The following is a 15,313-nucleotide window of genomic DNA, read 5'->3' on the forward strand; positions in this document are numbered from 1 at the left end:
GTTCTGCAGAGTGTGTCGACATGTTATGTTCTTTCTGCTTGCTGGCGCTGAGATGAAGTTGGTAGAACACAGTTTGGGGGTATCGTGAAGGGCTGACGTGACCTGTGTTCAAGGACTAAAGTAGTTAAGGATAAAATTAAGAGTGAATCAGTGAGTTCAGAGGTACTCAACATCTTCTATAGCATGACCTATGAGTACAAACCCAAAGCTTCTGCAGGTCTCTCTTCCCTTCTCTTTAACTGTCAAGAAAGGGGAGAAGGTGATGATCTTCCAGCAATCCTGTTACTGAGAAACTTTCATCTGGTGTGTTGGTCCTGCTGATGAGGGATTACCATTGGCTGGAGAATCTCTTAATTTTGTAGTGTTGTGAAGCTCTGCAGCTTTCCATGGAAGACTGTTACACAACTAGTAGTCAAGTTTGCTTTCTAAATGTCACATTCTCATCTGTATAGATCAAACAGTCCACTATTTTCATGCTCCTCAAATTCTTTAAATCGCTGTCCAGCTTTGTACTTGTAAAGCAGCTGTGACTGGAGTTGAGCTCATTAGCCGAGTGACCTCAAATGACGATCTTATCCCCTCAGCTGCTCACAGCCGACTTGCAGAGGCTAAAGCTGGTTTCCCATCTACTCTTTGCCTGTATTTGAGTTATCTTGCTTCTAGCTTCTTGGCCTTGTAAAAATCAGATTGTCTTGGGTAGTGTTTGCTCCTGCCGATTTACTGTGATAAGGGGAGCAAATCCCTTGGCAGTCAAAGGAAATGTGCTCAGAACAAAGTGCAGGTCGAGATGTTTGTAGGTGCAGGTGGTTTGGACGCTGCCTGTGGTGGTCTGTGGTGCCCAGCTGGCGATGGGCAGCCATCGAGTGCTGAGCTGCAGGCTCCTGGGACCACCACCCCGGGCAAGTCAGTGAGTCCGTGGGGAGTTTGTCTTCTGGCGGAGAACAGGGCAGATTTAGGAAGGATCACACTGCACGCCGTCCAGGTCTTCTCACTCTTCCACCAGTGTCCACTGCTTGCCATTGCTGGGAATGGAGTCTGGGGCTGGATGGACCTTTAGCCTGACCCAGCAGAGCCATTCTTGCACTCCGGAGGTTGCCCTTGATCACCTTCACATAGATCTTCCCTGTCTGTAAGAAATTTAGGGTTTAATTACTGGACTTGCATCAATACACGTTGCAGCCAAAAGCCTTAATGAAGCTGACAAATCACTTCCTTCAGCAGCCCAGCACCCTGGGTCTTAATAGTTCTGGTGATTTCCCAAGTGTCGTCTTCCCCGCAGGTGGCAATACAGCTGTCAGGTTTTATTTGCAAAGTGGCATCAATTATTTTTAGCACCACCGTGGAGATAATGATTAAACAGTGGGCTGGCTCTGGAAATCATGCTGGGATCTTCTTCACTTAAAAATACTTCTGGAGTGAGTCTTGCGTGTGCCGTGGTGCAAAGCGGTTTTGCGTTTTATGAGGAAATAGGGCAGGCTGCCCACTTCAGCAAGGGTGAGGAAGAGATAATGGAGGCTGACATATGTAGTGTGCATTAAATTGGAGATAGCCTTTTTTGCCCCCTGCAGAGGCTTTTAGGAGGCCTGCAGAATGTTTTTGGCAGCTGCTCTTGACCAGGTTGTGGTGATGGTTTCTTTGCAGAGAGCAGCTGCCTGGGCTGGTGTCTGAAGTTTTCTGGCTCTTGTCTTCCCTCTCCAGGTGATGATCGTGGTTGGCGGGCAAGCGCCCAAAGCCATTCGCAGTGTGGAGTGCTATGACTTTGAGGAGGAGCGGTGGGATCAGATTGCTGAGCTTCCCTCCCGGAGATGCAGAGCAGGTAATGGGAGCACTTGCTGAAACCTTTTTTGTTTTCCCACTGCAGCTCTTCAAGGCTGGACGGTGTCCTGTGTTGTTCCTTCAGCCTTTCCCCGGCTCCAAGCAGCTCTTTCTTTTTGCCATTCCTTCCTTCTCTTTCCCTTCTCATTCAGGTGGATGCCTTGCTCTCCAGAGAGGTTGCTCTTGCATGTCTGCCCTCCATAGCCACTGTCTCCCCTTCATCACCTCTGTCTCCTGGCTGCTCCTCCAGCAGTGTTTCCCCTCCTTCTCCCGTCCTTTCCCCACCTCTGTGCAGCCCACAGAGATCCAGTTTTCCTTGCTGGTTTCTTAGTAAAACTCCAAGGAGCTGAGTCAGGCTCTCTCAGTGCTGAGGAGTGGGTGATGGAGAACAGATCTGTAAGTTTAGGAGTGTTCCTCTGGAGACATCCGAGAGGGTTGTGAATGTGAATTGCCATTTGTTGTCCTCTCTGGCTCAGAAAATGACTCCTTCAGGTGTGAAATCCGTCTGTGCCTTGCTGTGTATTTATATGCATTTCACCTTCCCTATGACACATATGTTTTATCACACTTGGCTCCAATGCTCTTAACCTGCAGAAAATGCTGAACACTTGCCCACGTTCTGCTCTTCCCTGCTGTCTTACGTGCTCTGACAGACACCTCGTGATACTTGATTCCCAAACTGTTTGTAAAACCTCCGTAAAATCTCTTTCCTCTTTTATCAGGTGTGGTATTTATGGCTGGCAATGTTTATGCTGTCGGGGGCTTTAACGGATCTTTAAGGGTACGGACGGTTGACGTGTACGATGGCGTGAAGGACCAGTGGACGTCCATAGCCAGCATGCAGGAAAGACGAAGCACTTTAGGCGCAGCCGTGCTCAATGATCTCCTGTATGCAGTGGGCGGCTTTGATGGCAGCACGGGTAGGTAACTGAGCAAAAACCAGGCAGTGCCTGACTTGAGAAAGTGTTTTCAGAGACCCCTGCAAAGATTTAGTGAGGCTTCTGCGCTCTGACTCTATGATTTTATAGAGAAAGAGCCAGAGATTGGGTTTACTGCGTGTTGGAACTAACCGCATGCACATTCTGACTCATCAGTAATTGCAGAGGATCTCACCCTGGGTTTTTTCTTTAGTGATACAGTTCTTTCAGTCTTGTTCTCTGTATGAATATGCTTTTTCAGGACTGAAAAGTGATTTTTTCCTAGCTTTAGTTAAGTTTTGCATAGTAACATGAATAAAATGCTAACAAGGCGTCTTATGGGGTACGTGTGTCTGGGATTTATCTTGGCATAACTGCATGTTTACATTCACACCCCTGCCTCTGCTGTAGAGCTTTACCACTTGGCTAAGCCCTAAACTATTTCAGCTGGTGATGAGTACAATGCAACGGGGTCTGGGGGAATTTTTAAACCTTTGCATGGACATTTCGTAATGCTTGGAATCTGGACTCTGCTCCACCTTGGTGTCCCCAGCACGATGGAGGGGCAGCAGTCCCAGGGCAGAGGCGACGGGGTAACAATTTTTCCAGCTGCTGAAGAAGTGACGTTGGCACGCTGGTCCAGCCCGAAAGGCAAGGGACTAGAAAATTGGGTTGCAGGAGTGTGGGGGGAATTACGGGCTTGGGAGGTGGAAGGCAGATGAAAGTGCAACACCAATCTTTTTTTCTTCTCTTTTTTTTTAATTAGAAAACCTGTGTATCCCCTTTTTAACTAGGTCTGGCATCAGTTGAGGCCTATAGCTATAAAACCAATGAGTGGTTTTTTGTGGCTCCCATGAACACAAGAAGAAGCAGTGTTGGAGTTGGAGTTGTGGAGGGTAAGAAAACCAGCAGCCGCTTCCATCAAGCAAATGTTCCTGTGTCAAACAGAAACCTGAACGCTTAAGTGCAATAGAAGGGAACTGCAGTTCTCTAGACTATCTTGAATTGGTAAAGATTTATTTTGTATGATGTAAGCACTGCAGCTTTTTCCATTCTCCTCTTTATCTTAGTGAAAAATCATGTGTAGCTTTCCACGAGCCTCAGACCCGTATCAGAGCAGCCCATGCCTCCAGTGAATGCCATTAGGTGCGTGAAGGTTTCTTTGAATCCTTATTCTTTCTGGGCTGCTTCTTGCTGGTGAAAGCAAATGGTGGTGTGCAGCGGATGCTATTGCCGTCACAGACGCTGCACGGATGGAGTACCCATCACAGAAAATCTGCTCAGCAAGAGAAACAGGAGCATAGTTTGTCCCACAGCCCCAAGCTGGTGGTTTGGCAAGGACGCTAAAACCTGTGTTTATTGACAGCAGGCTTGCCGGCGTGTAAGGCATGATTTCCTCTGGTTTGTAAACGAGCAGGGAGAGATCGCAGCGGCTGTTGGCACCTACGTGTCCGCACCAAACTCGAGTGAGCTGGAGCTGAGCAGCTTGGTTTGGATTCCGCAGAAAGAGCAGTTTAAGTAGGAACTTCTTCCCTTAGCAAAAGCAGTTCTGAAGCAAGTGAAAGGTTTTAGTTGCCCTTGTCTTTAGTGTGGCGTAGCAGTTTCCAATTAGCACAGTGTGGAGCAGCTGCTGGCACAAGCCTTGTTATAAAATGCGCTTTGAAGCGGCTTGGTTTGACCTGTGCGCATGGGAAATATGAAATGTGTTTGTGTACACGGACTGTGTTTATGTGAGAAGAGGGAGATAGAATAAAGAGTGTTGATTGTGCTAAATTTGCATATTTAAGAGTCATCTCCTTCAAAATTGGCCCATGCTTGTGAAGTGCTGGGGTGTTGGTAGTCAGTGGGATTTGCTAAAATGGGTCAGTCATTTGAATGCGGAACAAATATTAAATCTGTACCCGAGAGATCTGTTTCTATGGACAGGTTTCTACTGGAGACATAAGAAATCATCATATTGGTGTAGGGAGCAAGCTGCAGTTTGCAGTTAATCCACAGTGTTCATCTGAACGTGATGAAGATTGATCTGATGTCTGTCGGTACTGAAAATATCTAATAATTGTTGCTAGACAGGGAACTTTATCTTGTCTTACTTTATCAGGCACTCTTGCCTTGGTTCATTGACTAACACTGGGTGGGTTGAACCACAGCACAAATAAGAGTCTGAATTGTTTATAGATACAGCAAGAGGCAGGAGGAGCACAGTCCCAAACTGCTCCTGATGATCACAGCCCGAGGAGGCCGTGAGTGGAGCTGAAGGAGAACATGGGTCAGAGGCAGGACCACAAAAGGGAAAACAGCTGGTCTGTTCTTGGAGCCTTGCAAACATCAAGGAAACAAGAGGATGCAAAAATGTGAGACTGTAGATGATAGCTGCTGGTGGGAGTCTCATGCGATAAAAAATTGCGTTGCTCATTCGTGGCCAGGCTTTGCTGCTGTGGGTTGAAAATTGGTCTTGTTCATGGGTTTTGTACAAAAATTTAGGTTAGAATTTTCCCATATATTTTTTGAACTTTATTAATGGTTGTTTCTTGTAGTGTCTAGGAGGCCTGATCTTGAACCAGAATGCCTTTGTGCTAGGTCTCTAGCAAAGTAAAACAAAGAAACCCTCTCTGTCCAGAAAGCTTGCTGCCTAAATGCAAAACAAGCTGATAGACGGTACAGGGAGACAAGGAGAGATTGCCAGTCAGGTCTGTGAACAGAGGACATGGTGGAGCATCAGCCGTGTTTCACGTGTGGTAGAGTCCCCTGACATCTGACTGTCCCTTTCCAGTCTCACTAGGTGTCTGTGGTCCAGCTTTCATTGAGTTGAGGTAGGGAGGGACAGATACACCATGCTGTGAGGGTCTCCTGTGGTATCTTCTGTGTTGTGATCACTTGGCTTGAGGGAACAGGCTGGCCTCAGCTGTGCTAGCAGCATTGGTTGTTTTTGATCTGGCCCAGGTTCTTCAAAATCAGGTCTAAATTTCCATGTAGGTATTATATTAACATAAGAGCCCATTGCATATTTATTGCTCGTGTGAAGTTGTAACTAACTTATTGACCTTTGACAGCACACCTTGCCTTGCGGCACCTGAATGGGAGCCAGCAGCAAGTGCTTTCATGTTACCTCTTATCCTGGGCCAACAAGTTGTTTGGAAAACCCTCTGGGTTTTTGACTTCTAATTAAGCTGTTGTGTCGCGTTGTTTCCTTGTCTTAGCTGACAGCTTTAACACCTTTAAAAACAGTCCCACCTATCTGTGAGTCTGCTTCAGATCCTTTCACTAGGATTTTCCCCAGACATCTCAGCAGGTTTAGACACATTTTCCAGGGCCTCCCTTGGCTGGGACCTGTTGGGTGTGATGATAATGCCCATCAGTCCTAGCCGTAATGCTGATGCCCATGTGTGTCTCTTGCAGGTAAGCTCTATGCTGTGGGGGGCTACGATGGAGCATCCCGTCAGTGCCTTAGTACCGTCGAGCAGTATAACCCAGCCACGAACGAATGGACCTACGTAGCTGACATGAGCACCCGACGGAGCGGTGCAGGTACTGGCTCTGAGATGTGTTCTTAAGAGCTGATGATCCACTGGATTCTTCTGCTCACAGAAGGGAAGGAGAAGGGTGTTTTGGCATTGCTGGGCTGGCAAGTGCAACCTGTTATTTCCCTCCCTTCTTGTGAGGGGAAAAACCATAATTGCTTGGAAGCTCTCAGCACCTCTCTTGACTTCCTTAAAATCTGCCAAATTGAAATTAATTTCTGGATTAATGAAATAATGTTCAGTGTTTCCAAGTAACCTCGCTAACAGATGCATCTCACTTGTAAGCAAAGTGTTACCTTCCTGAACCGCCAGCTGCAGGCTCAGCTGGCGCCTTCTTCTCTCCTATCATTTGAGGGCTGTCAGGTGGATTTTCCTTTTGGTTCTTCTATGCAAGCATCCAGCGGGTGCTTTGCAGCACAAGGCACATCTGCGCTGAGTATGTGCAGACCAAATTCAGGTAACAAAATTCATCTTAGATTGCCCCTGCTAAGCTAGTTTTAAGTGTACCTTTTGCTGGCAAGAGCTGGTGATCTGCAGGAAAAGAGGAAAAGACATGTTAAAAAAGATTATATTCTATTCTTGGTGGTTTCTAACTTACTACATGATGCTAGGCCAGGTAGGCACTTGTCTTCTCTGTGGCTGTTCCTCTCTGAAAGGGATAAAAGCTCTTACCCGTCACATTTAAAATCATCTTCAGGTGAAAGGGAGTGTGTCAGTGTTGGTCCTGTCACTGTGTGTGCAGCGAGTCCTCCCTGCTGTACACGGTTCTTGCTGTACAGCAGCCAAAGGGGGACCCAGAGGGACCCAAACCCAGAGGCTGCCCTTTGTGTGGGGGCTGAAATGACCCCGCAGGTTAAGCTGCGGTGGGAATTTCCTTCCGAGCTGAGCAGTTGGGAGGCTGCTCTCTACACACTGTCTGTCTTCCTTCACTCTTAATACTTTTTCCTAACTCTGGGTGAGGCAAATATGGTCACACGCTGTTGGTTTGAATTCGGTGGAAGAGGTTTTTAGTATCTTCTTGATGCTGAAACCTAGCTCAGTGCAACCTTGTAGAAGAACAGAATGAGTATTTTGTATTGTTACAGCACACTGAAACACAGCAAAACACTTTGTGCCTATAGGGAGATGGATTTTGGTGAATTTTTTGTTTGAAACGCTCTGCTCTGGGCACAGCTTCGCAAGTACATCTCCACAGGGCAAGTCCAGAATTACAAATGCTCTTGCTTGCCTGCCAAATAGCCTTGCAATTTTCTGTTCCCAACCTGAAAGCTGGGCTCCTCAAGTTCCGCTTGTCACCCAGACGCCCCTCCAGCAGGCATTGGGAGGGGACTGCCCAGTGCCGCTCGTCACCGGTGATGCTGCAGCACGATGTGTCATACAGCTCCACAAATGAAACCCTGCTCCGAGCTGCTGGCGTTGCCGTCCCGATGCTGACATCTAGCGGGGCTGAGGACGGGCGTCCCCGAGTCCCTGGGGTGACCCCAGTCTGGGCTGTGCGGATGTGTGGGTGCTGCCCGGTTTGCTGGACCAGCCCGGAGGTTCCCGTTCCCCTCTCGGCAGGGACGTCCCACCCGCGTGTGCTTTGTCTGTCTCTCCGCACAGGGAACCAGTTTTAGGTGGAGAAGCCTTAGAGTGTTTCCAATTCTCTTACTCTCCTACTTGCTTAAATTAGTTTGCTAATTAAATAATTTCTTAAAAGCAAAAAATTCTTGCTAACAGCTGAATATAGTCAAATGCTAAGGTGCTGCAAACCCAGGCTGCTGGGCTCAGACATGGTAGGCTTTCCTCACCAGTTACATGAGTTCCCATTCCCCAGTCAACTGGCAGGCACCAGCTCTGGGGCCAGGACATACTGTGGGATGTTTTCTGCTCTTCCTAGATGGTGCACGTTTGGAGTAGCTCAACCAGACGGAGAATTTGGCTCAGTAAGGTGGACATTTATGGCACTTAGAGATTAATACCAGCGTTTGTATGAGATGAATCCTAATGTCATGTTGGGATTTCAGCACCTCTTGGTGCAGCGAGAGACCGCTGGTCAAAGCCAAACCCAGCAGCAGCAAGTTAAGAAAATCCAGAGGAGAGAGGGGTGATGGTGGTAGACCTGCGGCAGTGTTCCTGTCCACCAAACGGTGCTGTGCCTGCCGGTGTTTTAATGCATCAGTCGGTCTCAAGCGCTGGCCTGTTTTGGGGCAAGGGAGGAGCAACATACTCAGATGGTTTCCCTCTCCACCTCGTGTTGCCGTCCCACAGGTGGAACATGGCAGCTGCTGTGATCTGTGCTCCTGCTGACTGTGGCGAGTCTCGGAGAACGTGACACATTGTGCTTTTGGGATGTGACACACCACCAGGAGATGTTCCTGTGGCACAGGAGCTCTCAGGCCCGGATGGTGCCTGCTCTCCAGCTCACCATGGCAGTGCTGCTCCTGTGCTGCACGTGGGAAACAGGAAAGATGCACAGAGGCCAACTTGAAAACCTATCAGTTTTACGCTGGCAGGGCCCCTCTCCTCCCTGCGCACGCATTTCCAGCTCTGTGCCTTTTCCTCAGTCATCAGCACGAGTCCATCTTTGGGGCTGCTGGTCCATGCCCATGGTTGAAATGATGCAATGCAGATCGATGTTTCTGTTTTACTAACATCCCACCTTGTTAGTTTTCATAGAGGCCTTTGAACCTATTAATGAAGATGTGTTGCTGGAAGCTTTAACTCTCACGGATTGGTGAACATTTTAATTAATTAATTTACTTAATATTAGGCAGAAGCACCTTTCAGATTCCTGTCATTCCAATAGATTGAGCCAGAGGCTTGTGAAAGTGGCTAGGAAGGTGGCCTTGGAGGTGCTTTGTGCCATGTTTGGGAGCATGAGTTGGGGTGTGGGGGGAGAGGAACCCAGTGGTAGCCTCAGGAACTAGAGCCCGTAAGTTCTTGAGAAGAGGCGTATCCAAGGGATGAGGCCACATGGCACAAAAGCACAAAGAAAAGCAAAAATAAAGCTCCTGGAATTGGAAACCAGGCTGAAAGCAAAGGGCCTCATGGCAGACAAGACTGGGCGGATGGAAACAAGGTGGGGTGGTATGCAGAGGTCAGGGAGGCAAAGGGAAGAGAGAACAAGTCAGTCCAAAGAGATTGGAGAGAGGCAGATGAATGTTGTGGGACTACGCTGTGGATCTCAGATGGACCAAGCTCTACTGAGAAAGGGCAGAACCCTAAAGACAAGACATCTGCCAGGCATTACTGCATAGTTCTGTTGTAGTGCCATGTGGTGGGTGGGTGGAGAGTTGACCGTGTCCTAGGTGATCTTGAGGCACATGTAGCCCATGTTTTGGAAATGCCTTGGAGAGGCCAAGCAATACCCAGTAGAAGATCCAGGGACATGCAACCCTTTCCCTGTATGTGTGGCTAATGCTGGGCTCTGTTTGGCAGGTGTTGGTGTTCTCAGCGGGCTGTTGTACGCTACTGGGGGGCACGATGGTCCCTTAGTAAGGAAGAGTGTGGAAGTCTACGATCCAGGAACAAACACCTGGAAGCAAGTAGCAGACATGAATATGTGTAGAAGAAACGCAGGTAACCACAATAAGCCTTTCTGTGGTGTTTCATTGCAGCTGTCTGTGGTTTTTCATGTGACTAATGTGCTAGTGATGTCAGTGATGAGTACTCCAAGAAAGTGATAACAATGGAAGAAGATTTATCTGCTTGGGAAGGAGCCACCAGTCGTGGGGGATGAGTTAGCCCATGTGTAACCGTTTATGTTCTGCTTTGAGGTGTGTGTGCGGTGAACGGTCTCCTCTATGTGGTGGGAGGAGATGACGGTTCCTGTAACTTGGCCTCGGTGGAATACTACAACCCTATCACAGACAAGTGGACGTTATTACCAACCAGCATGAGCACGGGGAGAAGTTATGCAGGTAAACAGTCAGTGGAGAGCTGGCAACAGCTGGAGTCATTCATAAACTTGAGCTTTAATCTTACTTTTTTACGTTTTATATTGCTTTTAGTAGAGGAAGCTTTCATAGAAATAGTAGATACCCATCTCTCTCTGCTAGCTGGTTGCTGGGCTTTGGCTTTGCAGGGCGGTCTTAACCACATCGCAGCCCAGGAGCTGCTCCTACAATAACTGTGTCTGTCCATTCTGACAACAGGTGTGGCTGTGATTCACAAACCGTTGTGACACACAATCAAGCCAATGTGAAGAGCAGAAGTGAAGTGGATCCAGTTAGGTGGTGTTGGGAAGATGACTGACCTCTGACTTGACCCATCTCATTGCTGTTAACGTCTTAGCATGACAAGTGATACGTTACAAACATCATCTGCTCTGCGGTGGATTGCATAGCAAAGCAAAAGTCCCTCTGGGGACACGTTCCATGCTAGACACGAAGTGTTGCTTGTTATCTGTGGTGCAATCAACTGTTCTTCTCAATGGCTAGTGTCCTGAGATAAAACACTGTGCTTGAACTGCAGGCACTGAATTTCTTGTGTGAAACGAAACTGCTACGTTTGGGCATGTGAGTAACAACGAACACTTCTGGATTTCTTCACTACTGGTGCTCTGTGCACATTATCGGTTGAACTATTTACTCACTGTGCCTGGAGGGTGGACTTTACTGCTGGCAGTGGAAACTTCTGAGTACCAACCAAGAAAAGCAGTCAGCAGAAGTGGACTGGAACAGGGTGCTCTGGCTTGAGTGTGACGCTGTCTCAGTCATACGTTTGTATCTGCCACTGGACTACTGTGTGTATCCCCGAAACGCTTGTCCTATGGTGGAAATAAATACCATGTGGTTTTCTACTTGCCATGAATGCTCTTTGCTGTCCGTGGTGGGACCTGCTGGGCAGTGCCTTCCCTGGGGCTGAAGTCTCAGCACCTGAATCACACAAAACTTTGCAACCCCACAAAACGTGTGCTGCTGTGATGGGGTTTCGTGCTCCAGTGAAAATGTTGCTTGCACAGAAAGGATTCCCAACCCCCGCATTTCAGCTGTGCTGAAACCCCAGTTCTAGCTCTGTCCAGCATCTCAGTGCCATTTCGTAACAGAGCATTTAGGTGTTTGAAGAAATTCCTTATGGTTGCCATTAATGTAGAGACAGTACGTACAGCGAGAACCCTCTGTCACCCAAGCAGGGATTAATGAGCAAAGTAAAACACCTGCAGTGTGTTAATGCTTCCAGAGATGGAGATTAACTAATCACTGTCACTGTAATTGCTATTTTAATCTTGCCTGTACTGAAGGCGTTCCTCTGGTAGTTTGAGGAATTCATAAGGTTATTCAAAACAGACAAATCTAGATCCAGCTGTAAGGCAGCTGTCTTGCTTACATTCCAAATTCCTAAAGCTTTCTGTTTAAGATGCTTGACTTTAAAATACTTTTTTTTTTGTGTCTCCTTGTGAGCTCTGACATGTTCTGCATACAGAGATGGACTCCCAAAAGACTCCCCTGCTAAAGGGAACTCGTGAAGAAAAATATTTTCTCTTCTCTTTTTTTTGTTGTTGCTTGTTTTTCGGTTTTCCCCCTGTAGATCAGCTGAGGCTTTTTGTAGTGGGCAGCTGGCTTGCAGGACTGAATCTGCCCGTGTTATTGTTGAGCTCCAGCACTTACCAGTGTTGTTCTGCTGGTTTCTTTCTCCATAGATCTCCTGTCAAAAAGACTCCGTGTGACCTTCTACAGTAGAAAAGAAAAATACTTAAAAGTTTATTTCAGAGGGATTTAAGGCTACATGACCTTGTGCAGCTGTTGTAGAGGAGTGGGTTACTTCTGTAAACAAGTAGATTTTTAGTGTTTGAGTTGATGTGGTCCTTGTAAGACAGGTGCCTGTTCACTGTGAGGGAAGCAGCAGCTACCATTGCTGTGTCACCTCCTGCACAGAGCGGTGGCCCTCATGGGGAACGTTAGATAGCACCCACTCCTCTTTGGATGTTCTTGTTTTCACAAGCAAAAGCAAACTGTCCAAGGAAATGCCAGTATTATTCTTGATGTATAATATGTTCTTCCGTTGTATGTCAGCTCAGAGGTCTTGAAAAGAAGAAAAATTAAAAAATCAGTCTTTTCTATAATACCCTTTAAACCTCTTCCTTTGGGTTCTACAGTCTGCAGTGAAATGTGCCAAAATAATATTATGTGCTGCTCTTTTACAAGGTGTTACTCACCGTAAAAGCTACAGGGGCTGGTAGGGACGTGTCCCTGACTGCAGCTGCCTCCAGATCGGAGTCCTGAGATGCATCTTTACAGTGACGTAAGCAAGGTGATGCCTTAGGTTGGACTGGCACGAATTCACTGCCCCAAAAGCAAACACCAAAAAGTGTTTCCCTTTTGTTTGGTTTCCCTGTGGGAAATGGACAGGCAAAGTTTTTTCTCAGAGTTAGCATCTCTTGTGAGACTGAGATGACTGGTGGACGAGCATTTAGGCACACGTGGCCTTCGTTAGTTCTGGTAGAGACATAGGGAATGTAAAGCTAAAGAGCTACTCTGTAGCCCAGCTACAGCTCAGTAGCTGGGAACGGGTACCAACTAACCCTCCCGGACTTGTCACAGCACCGCAGCAAAGGCAAATATTACCTGGAGACTAAGAGTTTGTGTGTGCTGGAGACAAAAGCTGGTAGTTAGTGCTAGAGAGATGCAAGTTTGAAGTCTGTTGAGTTTGTCAGACGTTTTGAAATGTGGCTATACCTGAAGGTTGGATGATTTTTTCCCCTGCTACATGTCTCTTTATAAACTTGCCTTGTTTATAAGGAAAATGGTTTTTGGTGTTTTTCTTCTATTGTAAAATGGCATTTCTGCCCGCTGACCTGGGCCTGTGGCTTGCTGGACAGGGCTAGGACTCGCAGCCCTTGCCAGGGATGAGTGATGCTGATCCTGGCTGCTGCCAGTTCTTCTCCACAGCCAATGACACTTTTCTGTCTTTCCTTCTCAAATGTTGCAGTGTTATGCAAGTCAAGTGACCTCGTTTTCCAGCTATGCAATATGAACAACCGTAACACGTGATGAACCAGCCGTATTCCCCCCCTTGACGTGCTTTTGGAATTTGTCTGTCTTTGCTGTGTGGTTTCATGTTTGTGTTGTTAATCCTGAGCACCTGAGCCAGCTCCTTTGAAGATTGCCTTTTTCTAGGACTGAAAACGTAGCGTTAGCACTAATAAATTTTACTGTAAATATTTTTATAAGACAATTTTAAATAATTTTTGGATTGCTTTTTATGGTTGTCAATGACACTTCCATTAAATTCTGGATCTAATTCTTACACTCCAGTGCAGTTTTTGCTGGCCATGATGTAGATGTGAATCTGTGTGTTTTCTGCATAAGAAATTAAATGTTGTAACCAAGATCTGGGATAGCTTTTATGTTGATTCTGACGTATTAGAAGGACAGCACTGGGTCAACATTATGAGATAAATTGAAATCCATTACCTCAGTCACCAGTACGCGCTTAGATTATTAGTTATTTTACAACAATTTCAATACTCTGATTTAATTTTCTTGTGCCATACGTTTGCTTCCCAGTCAGCTTGGTGGACAAGTTGTCTCTCAGCGGCTTCATTTCTCGGCTCCTGTGTGAGCGCGCTGCTGCTTGAAGACGGAGGATGCCATGTGCACAACAGTGCGCACGTGCAAACCCCCAGGCTGCCAAAAACAGTGAAACAATTGCAGGAGGTTTTGTAAAAGCTTTACAAATCAAACTCAGGCTACTTCCTCGTGATGGTCCTTGCTGAATCTGAAGGCTTTCCTCAGCCCTCTTCTGTTGTAGGCTTTTTTTATTGAGGGTCACCAGGTGCTGACTCACCAGTGGGATCCTGGCCATGGGTTTCTCAAATGTGACTTTGCTGTTGCGGAGAAAGCATCCCCGGGGATGTGCACCCACAAAACCCAGCAGCATCACACGTGGGGGCACACGCTGCTGGGTGTGCAAAACAGGCAAGCCTATGTAAAGCAGGATAGATTTGTTTCAAGCAATCTGTTGTTAAAACAAGTTTGAATCAAGTCCATCTTTTCCATTTGTGCCTAATAGATAAATGAGGGGTGATTAAAACCAATTTTCAGTTCATTCAGTTTATCCAAATATTTTTTTTTGTACAGATGTGTACAGCACTGTAATTACCATAAATATACTTGGCAGTATTTGCATGACACCATCATGAAAGCTTAATGCTGTTCTCTTGTTTGCAGTGTTCGGAGACCAAAATCCGTAATACCCAGCGATGTGGGATGCCTACTCATCAGTCTGACATGATGGTTCAACACATAAGTGCAGCTCCTTCTTAATCTTTGGGATTTGTTAGTAATAAAAAGTAGTATCAGAGCAGTTGCCCCCTTGGCTTAACATCATACCCACTGGTCACGTTCACATGAGCAAAATTTGTTGCTCAAAGCTACAGTGTTTGGGAGTGTGTTAGACATTATAGCCTGGAAATGGTTAATTCACCTTTTTTTCCTATCTTTGTTTATGGGTTTATAAGTTATTTTCCTCTACAGTGACAATAAAAAAATATTGAGAATTTTAATTTGTATATTTTATGTATAAAACCCCTTAAGAGTAATGGATGATTGTGAAATAATTTACCTGGGTGTGAAATTCTTTGGTTTTGTGAAACAGACTTTGTTGGTTCAGTAGCTGACAGTATACCATAATGAGCTGGTTGACTGTTTAAGCTCTTTTTTTTTTTAAAGATATTTTGCATGAGCGTGAAGGACCAAGGACTTTTTGCCAAGTAATTCTCTTGACAGCTGTCTTGTCCAGTGTGACGAACAACTCGAGAAACATTCTTCACTGACATATTTATATTATAAAAGAAAATCATGTTGTAGTTCCCCATCCTTGAATTTGAATAAAAACTGGACTAATGAAACTCTTCTTGGGTCTGTTTTGATTTTGTCAGCTTCTGACAGCGAGGAACAATCTCATCACTCCACATGGCTTTTATTTTTTTTTTTTTTTTTTTTCCCCTCTTTAATTAGAGCAAATACAAACTCTGGGTTTACTTTGTCCCCTTTGAAGCGGGGCATCTGTTTGTCTGCTGGGGTGCAGGAGAAAAGTGTTTCTCTAGGGGGTGGGAAAACCCTTGGTTAGGGGCAT

At 46.3% G+C, this 15,313-nt stretch overlaps 1 protein-coding gene across 1 annotated transcript in view; it reads left to right on the top strand.

Annotated features, from left to right (window-relative positions):
* The window catches only part of KLHL3 (kelch like family member 3), a 49,624-nt gene extending 34,535 nt beyond the window's left edge, over positions 1-15,089 (top strand). The window contains exons 9-15 of the mRNA XM_086758786.1: positions 1,699-1,816; positions 2,538-2,735; positions 3,527-3,628; positions 6,132-6,260; positions 9,674-9,814; positions 10,012-10,155; positions 10,390-15,089. Of these exons, the coding sequence (XP_086614912.1) occupies positions 1,699-1,816; positions 2,538-2,735; positions 3,527-3,628; positions 6,132-6,260; positions 9,674-9,814; positions 10,012-10,155; positions 10,390-10,418 (861 nt within the window). The 3' untranslated portion in view covers positions 10,419-15,089. The remainder of the gene's footprint in view (positions 1-1,698; positions 1,817-2,537; positions 2,736-3,526; positions 3,629-6,131; positions 6,261-9,673; positions 9,815-10,011; positions 10,156-10,389) is intronic.
* Positions 15,090-15,313: the final 224 nt, after the last annotated feature.

Source organism: Chlamydotis macqueenii, chromosome 14 (genome assembly GCF_036417535.1).
Source record: "Chlamydotis macqueenii isolate bChlMac1 chromosome 14, bChlMac1.mat, whole genome shotgun sequence".
Taxonomy (NCBI): Eukaryota; Metazoa; Chordata; class Aves; order Otidiformes; family Otididae; genus Chlamydotis; species Chlamydotis macqueenii.